At 61.1% G+C, this 18,597-nt stretch overlaps 1 protein-coding gene across 1 annotated transcript; it reads right to left on the bottom strand.

Annotated features, from left to right (window-relative positions):
• Positions 1-3,830: 3,830 nt before the first annotated feature.
• Positions 3,831-17,263, bottom strand: DENND2D (DENN domain containing 2D). The gene is made up of 12 exons (XM_027701872.1): positions 16,885-17,263; positions 13,289-13,470; positions 12,696-12,808; positions 12,337-12,406; positions 11,084-11,161; positions 10,439-10,579; positions 8,621-8,769; positions 8,166-8,343; positions 7,658-7,699; positions 6,974-7,064; positions 5,348-5,587; positions 3,831-4,552 (listed from the first exon to the last, which is right to left on the bottom strand). The coding sequence occupies exons 1-12, from the start codon at positions 17,261-17,263 to the stop codon at positions 4,491-4,493; spliced, it is 1,725 nt and encodes a 574-aa protein (XP_027557673.1). The 3' UTR covers positions 3,831-4,490.
• Positions 17,264-18,597: the final 1,334 nt, after the last annotated feature.

Raw genomic sequence — 18,597 nt, 5'->3', positions numbered from 1 at the left:
AGATGAGCACGGGAATGTGGCTCTGGTTGGGATGTGTGTGAGGAGATCCCAGGCTGGCCCCACCCAGGGTGTCCCTCAGCTGAGCCCGGCCCAGGCTCTGCCGGTGATGTCTGTGCTGGGAGCTGTCCTGGTTCCTCCCTGAGGGGTCACCCCGTGTCAAAGGGGAATGAGGAACGTGCTCAGGATGAGGAGGAAGCTCCTCTTGGCTCACCCTCTTCACCCTTGAACTCCAGCTTTTCCTCCCTGGAAGCAGCTTTGGAATCGTGGCCAGAGCTCTGTGGGGGCTGTGCTGGGGTCCCCCCAGGGTCCCTGCTGGGCTGGGCCTGAGGGAGGGTTTGGTTCCTGGCACACTGGGCAGCTCCCAGGATCCCAGATATCCCAGTGCTGGGAGCCTCTCAGTGCTGAGCCGGGTCCGGGATCCCATTTTTGGCTGTAACTGGAATTCTCAGAGCTCATTTTTTGAGTTCAAATGTGTTGAGTTTAACTCTGAGCTGGGGCTGGGGCTGACCCGGGTAACTCAGTGTCTTTGCAAGGCCAATCCTGCAGGGGGAGGGTTTGAGGGCCCCTCACAACCCACAATTCCTTTCCCACCCCAGTGAGTGCAAAAAGTCTGCCTGGAAAGTCCCTCCCTGGGGTTCCCGTGGTGTCCTCCAACCAGGATCATTCCCACTGGATCATCAGGCCCAGCCTTTGACCAGACACCCCACACCCATGGAAAGGCCTTTGTGCTCTCAGGGCTTTGGGGTGAAGCTGCTCCAAATAATTTGTCCCCAATTCTTGATGCTGGAGAAGAACCAAAGTCTTCAAAGGGCTTGTTTGGGACTTAAACTTTCCTCGAGGAAATGCAAGAGGGCACCTTTCCCTGAGCTTCTCACTCCCTGGAAGTTTGGATGCCCCCAGGCAGGAGAAGATTCCCGTTTCCCTGCTGGTTTCAGAGTTCCCAGGGAACAGTTGCTGCAGTCCCAGCCCTGCTGGGGCTGGTACAGTCCCTGGAATCAGTAATGGGATAAATAACCTTTCCCCCTGGATGCCACGGCCCAGGCTGTGCCCAGGGGTCGTGCAGGACGTGCCTGTGGGGCTGGGAAGGGGAGCAGGGATGTGGGGGCTCAGCCTGAGGGGCTTCTCCACTTCCCTTTGTGCCCAGAAGAGGCTCGGGAGGGGGAACTTCAGCAGCAGCACCCAAGCACACCCTCCTGAACAAACAGAGCCTGTTCTGCCCAGTTCTCTGCCTCTCAAACTGGGAAAACCAGCTGGGAACTCGCCCTTGGTGCTGCAGTGGTGCCTCTCTCAGAGCTGCTGGTTGGGATGAGGAGTTTAACAGTAAGAGGCAGCTCAGGACACCTCAGGGCCTCTGGCTGTGCCTCCACTTTTGTTCCACACAATATTTTTCCCTTCTCCCCGTCCTGCCCAGAGGGTCCCAGGTGCCCCCAGTGCTGCTGGGGAGTCTGGAGTGGAGCTGCAGAGGAGTTTGCTCATTCCCAGAGGGCAGAGGGGAGGCCTGGAGGAGGCTCAGGGGAGGTGGGAGTTGGGGGAACGCGGAGCACTCGGCTCTGGAAGGGTGAATCCAGGCAGGAATGTTTGCTGGCACTGGCACAGGGTGACACATGCCATGGCATGAACCTTATCTCCCCCAGGGCAGGGCCTGAATCCCAAATCAGGGGCTGCTGGAGCTGTTTGGGGGGTGTGGGTTGGCCACGGCTCTGCTGGGAGCTGTGTCAACAACCCAGCTGAACAAACCAGCACTTTCCAGTCCAGGGAAACATTTCTTGGCGCTGTTTTGTTGCCTGTTGGAGGCTCAGATCGAGTGGTGGGTGAAGCTGGAGCAGGAAGGAGGATTTAAAAATACCCTGGGAGTTGTGCTGAGCTGCCGCAATCTGAACCTGTCCCTGCTCCCAGAAACCCCCGCTGCCTTTTCCCAGCACACCCTGGTCCCATCTGCAGGCAGGTGGTTGGAGAGAGGCAGAGTTCAAAGGGAGAAATCAGGGGTTTTATTCAGTGTCTGCCCTCCCAGCACGGGGTTTTCTTCCTTCCCTGCTCCTGGTTCCTGCTGGGGAGGATGTTCCTGGCAATCCTTGGTCTGTGCCCCACGCTGGGCACTAAAGGGGGGAGGTTAAAGCTCCTCCCAAACTGTCAGAATGTGAAGGGAGTTTATAAAAACTGGGGAGAGGGACTTTGTGCCTGAGCAGAGAGTGACAGGGCAGGGGGATGGAGTTAAACTGCCAGAGCCACGTGGGATGGTGGGAGGTGTCCCTGCCCATGGAAAGGTGAGACTGGATGGGCTTTGAGGTCCCTCCAACCCAACCCATCCTGGGATTTGATGATTCTGAAGCCTCCCCACCCCTCCTGCTCTCTGTGTTGTCCTCTTGCTGCAGCTGGAGCACCGACTGCTTGGGAAAAATATCTATTTGAATGTAAGGCTCAGGGTTTGTGTGTCTGCCTCAGCAGCTGAGCAATAACCCTCTGTCACATTTTTCCTCCAGCAGGAATTAAGCAACACCCCCAATCCAGTCCCTCGGGTGATTCCTAATTCCTGTATAAAGAACTGCTCCCCAGAAAAGTCCCACTTCCCAGTTTCCTCAATGAGATGGTTTTTGGCTTCACAACCCAAAAGTTTGGGGTCTCCTCCCAGTGGTGATGAACAGGCAGGGGAAGGGGGGAGCGAGTGGCCTTTTCCAAAGGGATTTCTCCTGGCAGGTGCCCTGGATTTTCCACACCGTTTTCTGCTGTCTGTTGAACTTCTAAGGATAAAAATATTTAAAAAAACCAAACCATGGAGAAACCCACTGACCTTGAGTTTTCTGCAGTTACCCCTGTGCCACCCTCTCTGCCCGTGGGGGGAACTTGTGGAGCCACAGAAGACACCAAAAACCCACTTTTTTCCCCTAACCAGTAATTGCTGTTTCCCCTCCGAACACAGGTGGGCTGAACAAAAATCCACACTTTTCTTCCTTTCCTGCTGTTTGTTCCCTCTGTCCAGCTGAGTTTCTCTGCTGAAAAGTTCCCAAATAAAGGACCTTCCTCTCTGGGGTGTTTTGGGTGATGTGCCTGGCTCTGAAAGCAAAAGCTGGTGCAGTTTGAGAGTTTGAGACCAATCCTTCCCTGGGGATTTTGGGACCACTGCAAAAGTTGGGTTAAACTGGGTTTGGAGCCAGGCCAGAGGAGGCATCAAGGGATCAGAGGGTTGGGAATGTTCCCCTGGAGAAGAGAAGGCTCCAGGAGACCTTGGAGCCCCTTCCAGGGCCTAAAGGGGCTCCAGGAGAGCTGGAGAGGGACTGGGGACAAGGGACGGAGGGGCAGGACACAGGGAATGGCTTCCCACTGCCAGAGGGCAGGGATAGATGGGATATTGGGAAGGAATTCTTCCCCTGCAGGGTGTGAGGCCCTGGAATGGATTTTCCAGAGGATGCTCCATCCCTGGGAGTGTCCAAGGCCAGGTTGGATAAACTTGGAGCCACCTGGGATAGTGGAAGATGTCCCGTGTAGGAACAGGATGAGCTTTAGGGCCCCTTCTGACCCAACCGCTTCCATGATTCCAGGATATTGTTGATCCTTTGGGGTCTGGTGTTACACCCCAGAGAGGAGGAGGAGGCTTTGCCTTCATCCCCTGCTGGGAGGAGCCCCTGGCACTGGTTTCTCTGGGATTGCCCCCGTCACTCCTGCAGCCAGAGCCCCTTTCCCTGCTACAACATTCACTCCCACTAGGAAAGGAGAACCATCCTTTGGCCCTAAATCTGCTCAGGAATCACTGTTCAGGGAGGAACTGCAAGGCTTGAAAAGAAGTTGGGATCAAAACCAGAACCGAGGGGGGGTAACAACACGTTTTACTCCAGGATTGAACAAACCCCTCCTCCCTCCCCCAAGCTGTTGATAAGCTCTTCCCTCCCCCCAGCCCCGTGGCCTTCACAGTTTTGCTCCAGCACAAATAAATAACCTGGCAAAGAGTATTTTGGTTTCTTTAGAAAACTAAACTTGGCTCTAAGTGGCAGCAGTGCAAGAAAGGAAACCACTAAACCCACCCACCTGCTCCTACTGGGGCTGAACAATGAGCTGGGCGTGATGGGAAATCAAATCAAACAGTTGTTGATAACAGAAACCTCAGCAATCGCTCAAGGGGATGTTCCTTGTTTGCAAACCCCTGGCTGGGTTTGATGAGAGGTGACTCTCACATCCTACTCTCGTTTTTCCCTCTAATGATCCCCCTGCAGCCTCGTCCTGGCTCTGTGTGATGGGACAAGGGCTGAGCCTTTGGAGTCACAGTCAGTGCCTGGAGTGAGCACAGGCAGGACAGAGATCCCGGCCTGGCGCTCGCTCCGTGTTTTCCAGTGCAATGGTGCCCTGAGGAGAAAGGGGGAGCTGGGGCTGGTGCTGCCCAGGAGTCCCAGAACCCCTGGACAGATCCAGCTGAGTCCAGGCTGCTCAGCCCTCGGACAGGGCACACCTCCAGTGTCCCAATCCCAGTCCCAGTCCTGCTCCTGGATCCCAGCTGGGCCTCAGGAGTCCCTTCGGTGCTTCTTCTGCTCGTGGTACTCGGTGATTTTCCGCTGAAAATGGGCTGGGGAGGAGAGGAGGGTCCGTGGTGAGGGGCACAGCCCAACCTCTGGGAAGTGTGTGTGTGTCCCTGGGAGCCCGACGGGGCTGGGCCGTGGAAAACTGCAGCCAGGGAGGGCCCAGGGAAAGGGGGAAGGGAAGGGAAGGGAAGTGTCCCAGGCCAGGCTGGACGGGGCTGGGAGCAGCCCGGGCTGGTGGGAGCTGTCCCTGCCCTGGCAGGGGGGGAACAGGGTGAACTTTAAGGTCCTTCCAACCCCAGCCAGTCTGGGATTCCAGGATTCTGGAGCCCCTTGAGGCCATTGAGAGCAAACAGGAGCTGCTGCTGCCCTGAGCATCTCCAGCCTCAGTGTCCCCTCAATATCCCCTCAGTGTCCCCTCACAACCCCCTCAATGTCCCCTGAGTGTCCCCTCATTATCTCCTCAGAACCCCCTCAGTGTCCCCTCACAATCCCCTCAGAATCCCCTCAGCATCCCCTCAGTGTCCCCTGAGCATCTTCTCAATGTCCTCTCACCGTCCCCTCACAATCCCCTCAATGTCCCCTCAGAACCCCCTCAGTGTCCCCTCAGTGTCCCCTCATTATCCCCCCAGTGTCCCCCCAGTGTCCCCTCAGTGTCCCCTCATCACCCCCTCAGTGTCTCCACATTACCTCCTTGTGTCCCCCCAGTGTCCCCTCATTATCCCCCCAGTGTCCCCCCAGTGTCCCCCCGGCCGGGCAGTCACAGCTCCATCCCCAGCCCTCGTCCCCAGGCCCTGGCAGAGCTGCCCCCGCTGGGGACAGGAGGGGAAGGGTCCCGGTACCTTCCGGGGGGATCCTGCTCTTCTCCGCCTCCTCCACGAACAGGGAGAACATGTTTGTCTTCACGAACCTCTTGAGGAAGCGGCGGCAGCTCTTGGAGCTCGGGGCCTTGCAGAAGGAGCGCTCCTGGAAGGCGCCGGCGCCGCCCCGGCCCCACTTGATGTGTTGGGGGTAGTGACCGACCAGGCGGACGAAGAAGTGCACGAAGGCCTCGGACACGAGGGCGTTCACCTGCTCGGAGGCTGCAGGGGACAGGAGAGCTGGGTGGGACCTCTGGGCACACACGGGAGGGTTGGGTTGGGGTCTGAGCTGGAAGGGACTCACCGGGATCGTCGGGTCCAACACTCAGCCCCCCACGGGACATCCCCGGGTCACCCCCTGTGCTGATCCCAGAGGGTCATCCCGAGCTCTGGCAGCCCCGGGGCTGTGCCACTGCCCTGGGGAGCCTGGTCAGTGCCAAACTCCATCTTAAAGGGCTTTTCCAACATAAATGGTTCTCTAATTCCATGATCAGCTGGGGTTTACCCCCCAACAGCTCCTGCAGCAGCACAGGGAGCCCAGCCCTGAATTCCTGAATTCCTGCCAGGATCAGGAGCTGCCGGATGCAGGACCTGGGGGTGCAAATCAGACCTGGCTCTTTGGGGGGTTGTTTTGGGGCTGTGCTGGGATCGTTCTCCTCCGAGCTGGATGGGGGGGAGCAGCAGGAACACCCACGCAGGGATGGCCCCATTTTGCCCCGTGACTCATGGGGAGCTGAGCCAGGGAGGGGCTCCGTGTCCCCTCCAGCCTGGGGACAGCACTGGGAAAACCATCCCAGGGAGGCACAACCTCACAGAACCACAGAATCCCAGACTCACAGAATCCCAGGATATGTTGAGTTGGGAGGGACCCACAAGGACCATCCAGTCCAACCCTCAGCCCTGCACAGGCCCATCCCCAGAGTCCCACCCTGTGCCCCAGAGGATCATCCAAACCCTCCTGCAGCTCTGGCAGCCTTGGGGCTGTGCCCACTGCCCTGGGGAGCCTGGGCAGTGCCCAACCAGCCTCTGGGGGAAGAACCTTTGCCTGAGATCCAACCTGAGCCTGCCCTGACACAGCTCCAGCCATTCCCTGGCTGCTGTCCCTGGTCCCCCCAGAGCAGAGCTCAGTCCCTGCCCCTCCTCTGCCCCTGCCCAGGAAGGTGGAACTGCACTGAGGTCTCCCCTCAGTCTCCTCTGCTCCAGCTGAACACACCAAGAGCCCTCAGCCCCTCGAGGCCCTTCCCCATCCTCGCTGCCTCCTTTGGACACTCTCTAATGGCTCAATAATATATAATTGGATGATATTTTACCCTGTTCTGTGTTTGCACCCCCAGGAATCACTTGCTCCTTTGCTGAGGGAGCCCTGGCTGTTGTTCCTTTCCAAACACTTTATGTTGGCCAAGATTCATTTTTCCAGCAGAATTCACTGTTCTGCTCACAGGTTTCACCAGACAGAGGAAAAGCAAAGGGATTTCTCTCCTGTGGCTGCATTTGGTTGCAAAGAGGGGCAGGAGCATCCCAGGCCAGGTCCCTTCAGGAGCATCCCTTGGCTGAGGGCCCAGGGGCAGCTCCGGCCTGTGTTTAGTGGAAATAAGGACCCATCCTTACTGAGCACGTTGTTGTTGTAGTTGTGCTTGGTCAGGGACGTCAGCATCTCGTTCTGCAGCTTCATGGGCAGGATCTGCTCCTCATCCCCCACCTGGAAGGACAGGGAGCCATGGAGCACCTGGCACCGGTGGAACCCAGGTGGCTGGGGGTTGGCACAGCCCATCCAGCGGGGCTTTAGAAGCTCATTAGGTAATTAATTAATTAATTAATTGTCTTTGCAAGGTCCTGTGGTGATGCTGGGGCTGGGATGGACCCTCCTGCTCCAGCTCACAACCAGCAGTGGCTGGTGACATCCCCCCACGGGACATTCCCCCAGTGGGGACACTGAGGGGGCTCTGCCCCCAAAATCACAGAACCACGGAATCCCAGGGTGGTTTGGGTGGGAAGGGACCTTAAATCCCATCCAGTCCCACCCCTGCCCTGGGCAGGGACACCTCCCACTATCCCAGGTAGCTCCAGCCTGGCCTTGGACACTCCCAGGGATGGGGCAGCCACAGCTTCTCTGGGAATTCCATCTCAGTCCCTCCCCACCCTCCCAGGGCAGAATTCCCTCCCGATATCCCATCTATCCCTGCCCTCTGGCAGTGGGAAGCCATTTAAAAAGGTGGAAGCTGCCAGGTATCCAACACCCAGGGGGAAAAGGCCCTTCCCAGGCTCCCGCCAGCCCCCCCAGGGGGGACGTACCGCCCGGATGATCTTCCCTTGGCACAGATCCACCATCAGGGCCTGCAAGAGAGCAGGGGGGGAGCAGGTTCAGCCCTCCCAGGGCATCCAACATCCTCCCCCTGCTTTGGGATGAGCCTGGTGTGTGTGCAGGGTGGGTGGCAGGAGAGGGATCAGCCCCTCTGTGCCCGAGGGCCCTGGGCAGGGAGTCGGGGACAGCCCCCCAGGGCTGGGTTTGGTGCAGCTTTGGTGCCTCGTCCCCTTCTCTGCTTCCTCCAGCTCAGGATGATCCCAGGGCAGCTCCCTGAGCCCCTCGTGGGGCTCAGCAGCACCGAGGGGGACGTGGGGAGTCACCCCCGGTGCCAACAGGAGGGGACAAGGAGGACACCCCCATTTCCCAGTTCCCATTTCCCCATCTCCAGCCTCCCTGACTGGGAAAAGGGCACGGCCAGAGCCTCCAGCCCCGGGGCCAACCCAGGCCAGGGTCACAGACTGACCCTGGCTCCATCCCCTCCCGGGGGTGAGGTACCTCCTCCATGGGCTGCTCCAGGACCCGCTCCAGGTGCCGCAGCTGGATGCCCACCATGAAGGGCGTGGGGCAGCAGACGGTGTCCAGGAGGCACTCGGGCACCACGGGGATGTAGGTGTGTGCCCAGGTGAAGGGGTACAGCAGAGCAGCCACCGCGTGGATACACTGGGACAGGACACTGGGGACAGGGAGCCACAGGGGGGATCACGGGATCGCAGGGATGCGGAATATTCCGGGTTGGAAGAGCCCCACAAAGATGAGCAGGTCCAACTCCGGATGAAAGGCCCGCACAGGGATCAAACCCAGCACCCGGGCATGGCTGGCACCAGGCTCTGACCAGCTGGGCTCACCCAGGGAGGAAAAGGGATGTCACTGCTCGGGGGGAGCATCCCACCCCGAGCTCCTTCCAGGGGGTTTTGCTGGGGTTTTTTAATCCCAAAAAGCTCCGGGCTCACCTGAGCTCCTCTGCCAGGAAGATGAGCCTCCGCTCCAGCACGGCCGAGGCGAAGATGTGCAGGATGAGGTCAGGGCTGAGCCGCTGGAGCAGAGCCTGGAATTCCACGTGCTCCAGGCGGGCGTCCACGGGCCGAGTGAGCTCGATGAGCTGCCAGGGGAGAGTCACAAAGCCCAGCTTAGGGGGGGTGACATCCCCCTGCACTGCCCCGGCCCCCCAGGAGGTGATCTGGGAGCAGTGGATGCCCCGGGTTTGCAGCTTCTGCACCATGTCCCTGTGTGAGGGACAAATCCTGACTCATCCCACTGGGAGATTTGGGCTGTGCTGAGGGTGCAGGGGAGGCCACCTGGATGTGCTCTGTGGGGTTGTTTATTTGGGATTTTTAACCCAAATGCCTCTTTTCTCCAGTGCTCTCAGTCCCCGGTAGGACACAGCCCCATCTCAGTGCCCCTCAGCTCATCTGGGAGCAGCAGCTTCCTGGGAAGGTCGGAGGGCTGAGGGCGTGACTTTTGCTACCAAAACCTTCCTCTGCATCCTCTCTGGCCTGGGAATTCCCAGCCAGGATGGCCCAGAAGGGAGGGATCTGATGGATCTTTGCAGCTGCTCTGCCCACTCAGCTGCCTCTGCCCCTGCCAAGGGTCTCCCACACCCGCTGGTCCCATTGGAGGCAGGAGATGGGGGGCACTGGAGGGTTAACAGGACCCTCTCCTGGGCACCGAAGGGTTAACAGGACCCTCTCCTAACCCTTTAAGGGGAAATCCCCCTTCTCCAGCCTCATGGAGCATCTTCCCAGCCAGTTCTGCACAGCCAGTTCTGCACAGCCCCTTCCCAGCACAGACCCTGCACCAGCCCCGGCTCCAGCCCAGGCAGCTCCCAGAGTTTATCTTCCCCCTTCTCCCTGTTGTCTCCCTGATCTCCTGGCCTTGCTCCAGCCCCTTCCTGGAGCCCCAGATGCAGCTCTTTCGAAGAACACCCTCGTTCCTCCTCCCTCTGTGGCTCTCGGGGCAGCCTGGCCCCGGGCCAGGGCGTTGGGAAACCCTTTCACAAGAGCCTTCCTGGATGAAGAAATCCATGGCTTGGCTTTCCAGCTGCTCCAACTGCCTTCCCTCGGCCCCTCCCTGGCAGGACACAGCCCCAGGATGCCCAGCACTGAGACCTTTCCCATTTTTCCAGCCCAGCTTTGCCACAGGAGAAAGTAAAAGCAAATTAAAGGCTGTGCCCGTGCCAGCCTGGGCTGGGCGGGGGTGGGACAATCCTGGATCGGGTCTTTCCACAGGGAAAGGCTGGGAATGCTGCTTTATCCCTGCCTGTGAGGGTAAAGCAGGGCAGGAATCAGGGCTGGGAGCTGGGCACAGAGCTCTGGAGGGGAGTGGAATCATGGAATTACTAAGGTTGGAAAAGCCCTCTAAGAGCATCAAGCCCAGTTCCCCCAGTTCCCACTGCCCGCGTCCCCAAGTGCCACATCCCCGGGTTGGATGAGCAATTCCAGGGATGGGGACTCCTGAGAGCTGTGCCAGGGCCTGGCCACCCTGTCAGGGAGGAGACTTGGCACCTCTGGGCCCCCCAGGAGCCCCCAGCACGGCCTCTCCCTCAGGGCTGGGCCAGTCCCGGGCTGTGACTGGGGAGTTTTGGGGTGGCAGCTCCAGCTCTGGGCTGGGGGGGCTGGATGGGCTCTATCCCCGTCCTTGCAGGATCAGGAGGGAGGTGACACCCACATTCCCATGGGATGAGGCCTCCAGCAGCCCAATCCCCCCCTCCCCCATTCCCTGGCATATCCCGGGCTCCCCGTGCCCAGGAGGGGCCCCAACCCCCCCCCCACCTCAGTGCCCGACTCGGGGATGAAGCTCCTGATGGTGACGGATTTCCCGGGAGCCGGGAAGGGCGATTCCCGCAGGCCCTGCATGAAGGGGTAGATCACGGCCATGGAGATCTGGCGCCGCTTCTCCACCTCGTCCAGGATCTGTGGGAGGGAGGAGGAGCAGGGCTGGGGCCACCAACGGACACAGGGGGCCACCACGGGGACAGAGGGGGACAACAGTGGGACAAATGGGGTCACCACTGGGACAGAGGGGGTCAACAGTGGGACAAATGGGGTCACCACTGGGACAGAGGGGGTCAACAGTGGGACACCACTGGGACAAATGGGACCACCAGTGGACAGATGGGGCCACCACCAAACCATACAGGGCCACCACTGGGACAAAGGGGGTCAACAGTGGGACAAAGGGGGCCACCACTGGGATAAAGGGGGCCACCAATGGACAGATGGGGCAGGGTCACCACTGGGGCAAATGGGGTCAACACTGGGATAAAGGGGGTCAACACTGGGCCACCACTGGGACAAAGGGGGCCATCACCAGCTCAAATGGGGTCATCACTGGGACAAATTGGGTCACCATTGGGCCAGATGGGGCCACCACTGGGACAAATGGGCCACCTCCACCCATAGCCAGCACATCCCTACCTTGGAGAAGAGCCCGAAGCAGCCCAGGCAGCTGATGATGCAGAAGACCTCAGGGAGCCGGGCCCCCCGGCCAGAGGGCTGGAAGGGAAAAGGGTCTGAGCACCTCCCACCCCACTGCACCAGCCCCACCCTCTGCACACAGACCCCACCCCCCTCCCCTGAATTCCCAGTTGCTCCCTGGGGGATTTTGGGAGCTGGGCCCAAATCCAGGGATGCAGCTGCTGCTGGAGAAGCTGGGGGTGCCTGACCAGGGTGATTTGGGGCCAGAGCTGGGTGTTATTGTGGTGCAAAGTCCTCGGGCACATTCCCAAACCCTCCTCCCAGGCGGACACATGTTCTCCAAGGCATCCTGCCCCCCCATCCTCGGGGCTGCAGCAGGGACCACCAGGACGAGTTCCCTGGGTTTTTATTTCCCTTTCCATCTGGTCTATCCTGGGTCCATTTGCTCCCTGCACTTTCCCCCTCCAGACATCCCATTCCCATAGCCCGAGCTCGGCCCTGGATGATGAACTGGGAAGGTTCACCAAGTATGGAGGGATGGGGGATCCAGGAAGTCCCCAAACCATGGCACAGGGATGTCCCTGTGGATTTATGTCCCCGTGGATTTATGTCCCCGTGGATTTATGTCCCTGTCCAAACCAGCAGCCAAGGAAAACCAGCCCAGCTCCCACCAACCTCGAGCTGCTCCAACCCAGGTTCACACTCAGCCCCTGCTCAGAGGCACCTCTGGGGGATGGGGTTGAGGGCTCCCAGCCCCTTGGCTCCTGGATGGACACCCCACACTGATCCCAGGTGGGATTTGCAGCCACCCTGACCCACTGGAGCCAAGGGAAAGGAGCAGGGAAGCTGCGGAGATCCGCGGGGAATCACGGACTCGTTCCGGTTGGAAAAGCCCTCCGAGATCCCCAACCCCAGACATCAGCCCAGCACCACCATGTCTGTCCCTAAACCTTGTCCCCAAACCTTGTCCCCAGGCGCCACATCCACATATTTTGGGAACATTCATGTTTTCCTCCATCCAGCACCCAACCGAGCCCTTGGGAGAGCTCCAAAAACCCCTTGTTGTTGTCACCAGCTCTGCCCGGCGGCTCTCCAAGCGCATCTCTGAGCTGGGCAGGGCACAGGGGGATGGCACAGGGGGCTGTGTCCCCCCGGGGCTGACCCCGGGCTGGGGGTGGCACAGGGGGATGGCACAGGGGGCTGTGTCCCCCCAGGGCTGGCCCCGGGCTGGGTGTGGGGTGGTGGCTCCTCACCAGCAGCCTCCGGCAGTAGCCGATTTTCCTGCTGCCGTCCACGTTGGTCAGAACGAACGAGAAGGTTTCGCTGCAGGGAGAGAAAACAGGAGGGGCTGGGACGGGCTGGGCTGGGCTGGGCTGGACTGGGATGGGCTGGGATAGGCTGGGACGGGCTGGGACAGGACAGGCTGGGATGGGTTGGGATGGGCTGGGACGGGCTGGGACGGGCTGGGATGGGATGGGACAGGCTGGGACGGGCTGGGATGGGACGGGCTGGCACGAGCTAGGACGGACTGGGGTGGTCCAGGATGGTCCTCCCAGCCCTGAGGAGCACAGCAGGGGTGGGGAGCCCAGCCCAGCCCCCAGAGGGGCAGCACCTCGGGAACTCGGTGACGGGGGCCCAGTTGTTGCCGTCGGGGAAGCAGAAGAGGGGGATGGCTCTGAGCAGACGTTCCTCCTCCTCCCTCTGGCCCTTCAGCAGGTTCTCACGCTGGGGATGAAGGGGTGAGAGGCGGGTCAGGGTGGTGGGGGGTGCCCATCATGCCCAGGGATGGGGGGGACGGGCTCTCTCCTGAGTGACCCCTGGCTGGGCACATCCCCGGACAATCCCCAAACCCCAATTTTCCCCTTTCTTGCCCCATGGATAGTGAGGCAAAGCTGAGGCTCCCTCTGCAAAGGGGGAGTCTCCTCCTGTGCCACCTCCCCAGGGTGTGATTCCACCCCTGTGCTCCCCCCTTTTGGGCAGGGGGTCCGGGACCAGCCCCGGGAGGTTCCTGCTGGGCTCTGTGGCCCCGGGCGGGGACATGGGGAGGGACAGAAGGTCCCAGCACAGCCCCGAGCTCTGGGGCACAGGGTATTCTTCTCTTTTCTTCCCCTCCCCTGGATTTAATGATGGGGAGGGAACAACATCCCCTTTTTTTTCCTCTAAATTTGGAAGGTTGGATCTGATCAGAAACACGGCACCAAATACCTTTGGGAACTGGTAGGAGATTTTGGGTTCGTAGCGTCCCTCTGAGACCTTCTTGAGTGACACCACCACCAGGTACTCGAAGAAGAACTGCCCAGAGCAGAGGATGGAGCTCCTGTCCCCCACCTTCCCCGGGGGTACCTGAGGGGGGTTGTTTTCTGCAGCAGAGGCCTCGTCCTTTCCTTCTGTACTCAAGAAAAATAAAAACAACCCCAAAAATCAGATCAGAGGGAAATGAGGAGTGTGAGGTGTCCTGAGGGCAGAGTCACACACGGCCTGGTCAAAGGGGCTGGAGGGAGCCGGGACCTGGTGCCCCAGGACTGAACAGCTGGGGACACAAAAAGGGGAGAGAAATGGCTCTTCTGAGTCTTTTTGGGAAAATCCAAGTGCCCTCAGACACCCCCAGCCCTCCTGTGCCCCAGCCCAGGGTGGGGTGGCACAGGGCTCTGGGGACACCTCTGCAGGGAGCGGTGGGAGTGTGCTTGGAGCAGCTCATTGTGTCCTCTTGGGAGAAATGGAGAGCAAACAAACAGCCCAGGTCTGTTTCCAGCCCCTCCAAAGGCTCCAGGGAGATGAATCCCTGCCAGAAATCCTCAGTGCTGGGAGTTGCTGTGGCAAGTGAGCTGCTCCAGGGTTTTCCCTAGTGCACAGCTCCCCGGTGTGATCCCAGTTCTCGTGGGGCCGGTTGGGCCCTGGGGAGTGTCAGCTCCCACACCCTGGAAAACCTGGAAAAAGAGGGAACAGAGCCCCAGTCGGCATCTCCAGGAGGTGATTGTGGAGGGATGTCTGGGGGCTGGGAAGGAGGAGCAGTTCAGTGCTGCCAGGTTGTGCCACAGCTCTGCCCTCTCCCAGAGCTGCTCGTGACTCCTTTGTCCTGGTTCCTGGCACAGGGACTGTCCCAGGCTGGGCTCTCTGCTCACCCTGGGAGCTGGAGGAGATAAGGCTGGAGCTGCTCTTGGGAACAACAGGCAGGAAAATAAACTGGATGAAATCATTGGCTCCTGTGGTTCATTCCCACATCCCAGGGTTTGTTCTGTGGCTGTGACCAGCTGACCCCATCTCCCTTCTCCACGCACGGCCTCCTCCTCCTCAGGCAGTGCTGGTGGACATCCCACCCCATGTATCCATCCTTTAGTCTGGAAACACCTCTGCAGCCTCTGCTCCAGGTCCTGGGGAGCTGATGGGAGGAGGTGACACAGTCCCACCACGGGATATCCCTTCCCAGGGACCAGAAACACCTTTTCCCAGCTCGGGGAGCCCTGGGGCTGCTCCAGTTCCACATGCAAAGTCCTTCCTCTTGGCAAAGTGAAACTCATCCCAAAGAGGTGTCTTGGCAGCAGGGGCAGCCCAGGAGCATTCCAAGGCTGAGGACACCCCTGGTTTGTCCTCCCTGGGGATCCCCTTGTGACATTCCAGGGAAAAGGTGGAAAAATGGGCTTTGCTTGTCCTGCTCCTCCTCGGGATGCTCCAGCAGCAGCTCTGGTCCAATCTCAGCTCCAGGGCCAGGCAGGAGGTTGTTGGGGGTCCCCAGGGACCACCCAGCTGTGCCCTGGGGGGGCTGCTGGTGTCCCCCGTCCTCGCTGGACATCGGCACCGGTTGTTTTCCCATCACCAGGGCAGGATGAGAGTCTAGTTCAATCCTGCCTTTCCAATCCCGTCCTGCATTTCAGGGAACACCGGAGGAGGGGCTGGATTTGCATCTTGGCCGTGGGGTTTCCAAGTGAACGAGTCAAACCCGCTGCTGGGGGGAGGAGGGGCCGCTCGTTCCGGGTTTGCCTCCGGCACACGGAGAAGTTTGGATCTCTGGCTCCGGCTGCAAAGCCCTCCTGGCAGAGCCTAAACCCCTCGGAGACAACAACTCTCCATCCCTGGGCTGGATAACGCGCTCTGAGGGTGTCCGGGGTGCACTGTCGGAATGTGGCATCAGACATCCCGGTGCTTCCCAAACCCAGCAGGATTCCCGGCCCCTCGGCTCCCGGGAGCACAAAACACCATCGCCAGACTCCCCCACAGCCCGTGCAGGGGAGACTCAGGGACCACCCGCGGCCCCCCAGCACCAGGAACATCCCCTCGGGAGGAGGGGGATGAGCTGGGTGGCCGGGGATGCTCACACGGCTCCTGGATGGGGTTTATGGGGTCCCTGGGGGGGTCCTGGGGTGTTACTGGAGTACCTGGGGGGGTTCTGGGGTGTTTATGGGGTGTTTATGGGGTGTTTGTGGAGTCCCTGGGGGGGTCCTGGTGTGTTTATGGGGTCCTCGGAGGTTCTTCTGCTCCCTGGGGTCTCTGGGGTGTGTTGAGGGCCCCTGGGCTGGGCCCTCTGGGGTTTTGGGGATGCTCATAGGGTACATAAGGGGGTGTTGGGGGGATCCTGGGGTGGCTCCTTGGTGCCTGTGGGGGGTAGGGGGCTATTAGGGTGCAGCCCCTTGGCTCTAAACCCCCCGGAAACACCACGGGCAGTCCCAGGGACTGGGTTTGGGGCCAGGGACACCGTGAGCAGTGACAGGGGTCGGGTCTCTCCGCCGTGGATCCTCCCCCTCCATCCTGCGGGCACGGGGAGGGCAAAGGCTGCCCCGGGCTTTCCTTATGGCCGGGCTGAGCTGCCAAAGTGGCACAACCTGTTCCCTTCCTCCCGGAACAGCCCCGGGCCGAGCCAAAGTCTCCCGAGCCGGCAGGACGGTGTGGGGGCAGCTCAGCTCGGGGGGGAAAAGGCTTTGGCTTCATCCAGCCTCTCCTGCTGAGCTGGGAACAACCTCGATGGCACCCGGAGACAGAGCCAGCGCTAAACCCCGGGGAGGGGGCACAGAGAACCCTCCCCAAACCCCCATCCCGCTTTGCTGTGGCTCGAGGGATTCCTTGGGCCAGAAAACCCCGATGATCCATCGGGAAAAGCTCACAGATCCCAAAGGATCCCAACTCCTGCCGTTCCAAAGACTCTGCAACGCCCACCGGCCTCGGGGGCACCGCGTCCCTGCGGCTCTGCCCGCGGGTACCCCCAGGGTGTGCCATGTCCTGGCATTCCTGGGATGGTCAGTGGGAGTGGGGGGCGAGAGGGAACCTGTGGGGCTACACCTGGGACGGGGCTGGGACGGCGTGGGATCGGCTGGAACGGGGTGAGATCAGCTGGGACTGGGTGGGATCAGCTGGGACGGGATGGGCTCCCAGGGGTCAGGGTGAAGCTCCCTGGATGGGCTGAATCCCCCCGGGATGGGCTGAATTCCCCCGGGATGGGCTGATCCCCCGGGTCGGGGTGCACTGCCGGCTCTGGGGTGATCCCCCGAGGACGGATCCCGCCCCGGGAGGTGCGGGGGGTCCCGGGGGCGGCCGGGCCGAGCGGGGCTGTGCGGGGGCAGCGCGGACGGGCGGGGTTGGAGGGCTCCGAGCCGGGGTCGGGGCCGGAGCCGGTCCCGTCCGTCCCACCCGGCGCTGCCCGGGAACGTCCTCGCTCCGCCGGCGGGTCCCGCGGCCCCGAGGACAGACCTGTCCCGACCCCGACAGTGACCCCGACAGTGACCCCGATCCCGACCCCGACCCCGGCACCTCCCGGAGCCCCTCCCGGAACCGTTCCCGGAGCCCCTCCCGGAGCCGCTCCCGGCTCTCACCTCTGCGCCCGGGGCGCCGGAGGCTCCGTCGGAAGAAGTTGCCGATGGAAGAAGTCATGGTGGCCCCGGCGCGGAGCGGTCCCCGGGCGACCCCAGAGCGGTCCCGGAGCGACCCCGGAGCGACTCCGGAGCGTTCCCGGCGCGTTCCCGGAGCGGCCCCGGCGTGGCCCGGGGGGAGGGCTCGGCTTCCGCCCGCCGAGCTTTCGCTTTCCCGGGGGAGGAGGGACGGGGCGGAGAGGAGGAGGAGGAGAAGGAGGAGGAGGGAACCGGGCAGCACCTGGCACCCGCCGGGCACCGGGGACTTTCCCCGGGAGCGGGGGCGCTGGGGCACGGGGGGGCCGAGGAACCGGGAGAACGGGAATGGGGAGCCCGGGAGCATCGGGAATCAGCGGAGCGGGGAGCCGAGGATGCCAGGAGGAACCGGGGGTGGGGGATCTGGGAGTACAGGGATGCGGGGAGAACCAGGAATGCGGAGGAGGAGTCAGGAGCGCCAGACACGGGACTGGGAGCACCGGGAATGGGAGATCTGGGAATACCTGATTGCAGAAGAGCCAGGAGCGCCAGGCACGGGACTGGGAGCACCGGGCATGGGGGAGTCGGGAGCAGCCCAGGGCATGAGGCTGCCAGGAGGAACCGGGAATGAGGCATCCAGGAGAACGGGATGTGGAGAGAGCGGAGCACCCCCACGAGCGGAGCTGGGCACCCCGGGGGGGGGGGACGGGCACAGCCCGGGCTGGGGCACAACTGGGCACAGGGTGGGAACCGGGGCATGGACCCTGGGGACAAGGGATGGCTTTGCCCATCCCCACAGGGGTCAAAACACCCACCCCCAGCGCTCCAGCACTGCCCACACCCTGCTCCGACCTCCCCCCACCCCGAGCCCTTTTCTCCCCGGGAACCCCCAGAGCCGGGGCCGGGGGTGACACGGACCCGTCCCCTCCAGGACAGGGGGGTTTGGGGTCTCCTGCTCTGCGGGGTGATGGGGAATCAGCCCCTCACGCACTCCAGTGATGCTTCATTCCCAGGGGCTGCGAGCTCCTCCTGGCTCTGCTCGGGAGTTCCGGAGCTGTGCTTTCCCTCGGGAATTCCAGAGCTGTGCTTTCCCTCGGGATGACGTTTCTCCACCGGTCAGGGATTTGTTCCCCCTCCCAGGTGCTTCATCCAGCGGGAAGAGCAGTTCCTTGGTGCTGCAATCCCGGCTCTCCCTGTCCCGGAGCTGCTCGGCTTTGCTGGGTGGTTTTACTGCCCCAAACCCGCAGGGAAAGTCTCTCTAAAGCCAGTGATCCCTTTAAAAGAAAAAAAATCCCCTTTTCCCATCCTCAGCTTGTCCACACCCCTAATATTTCCTCTGGGGCAGTGCTTAGACAGTAATTAAAGATTCCTTCCAACCCAAACCGTCTCGGCTCTGATAATTTAAGTCATGTTATACCTTCTGTGGCCTAATTAAACACACAGAGGGACCTCGGGCACAATTATTAGGGCTGTCTGTGTGATGAGCTGTGCACAGTTCTCAGCCTCAATGGGGCTGTTTGCAGCTGTGGAGCAGATTCCCTGCACCAAATATCCCAATCTTCCATGTTTTGCAACACCTCCCATCATCCCCTTCCCTTTCCCGAGCGTGGGCCAGAGCTCGAGGGTGGGTTTGCAGCCGGGGGGAAAGGCCTTTGCCAGCTCGCAGAGGTGGTGGATGCTTCCAAAATCCATCCCCACCGG

Source organism: Neopelma chrysocephalum, unplaced genomic scaffold (assembly GCF_003984885.1).
Source record: "Neopelma chrysocephalum unplaced genomic scaffold, ASM398488v2 Primary Assembly neopelma1_171, whole genome shotgun sequence".
Lineage (NCBI taxonomy): Eukaryota > Metazoa > Chordata > Aves > Passeriformes > Pipridae > Neopelma > Neopelma chrysocephalum.
The sequence above is the reverse complement of the archived record's forward strand: the minus strand, read 5'-3'. Positions and strand labels throughout refer to the sequence as shown.

What these genes read in the sequence shown, in the direction of transcription:
- DENND2D (XM_027701872.1), bottom strand. Translation starts at nt 17,263, where the DNA reads ATGCTCCCGGGCTCCCCATTCCCGTTCTCCCGGTTCCTCGGCCCCCCC. An exon ending in TTCCTGGCAGAGGAGCTCAG is followed by an intron (nt 8,344 to 8,620) that starts GTGAGCCCGGAG and finishes CCCTGTCCCCAG; the next exon opens with TGTCCTGTCCCAGTGTATCC. An exon ending in TGGAGCAGCCCATGGAGGAG is followed by an intron (nt 7,700 to 8,165) that starts GTACCTCACCCC and finishes GCTCTCTTGCAG; the next exon opens with GCCCTGATGGTGGATCTGTG.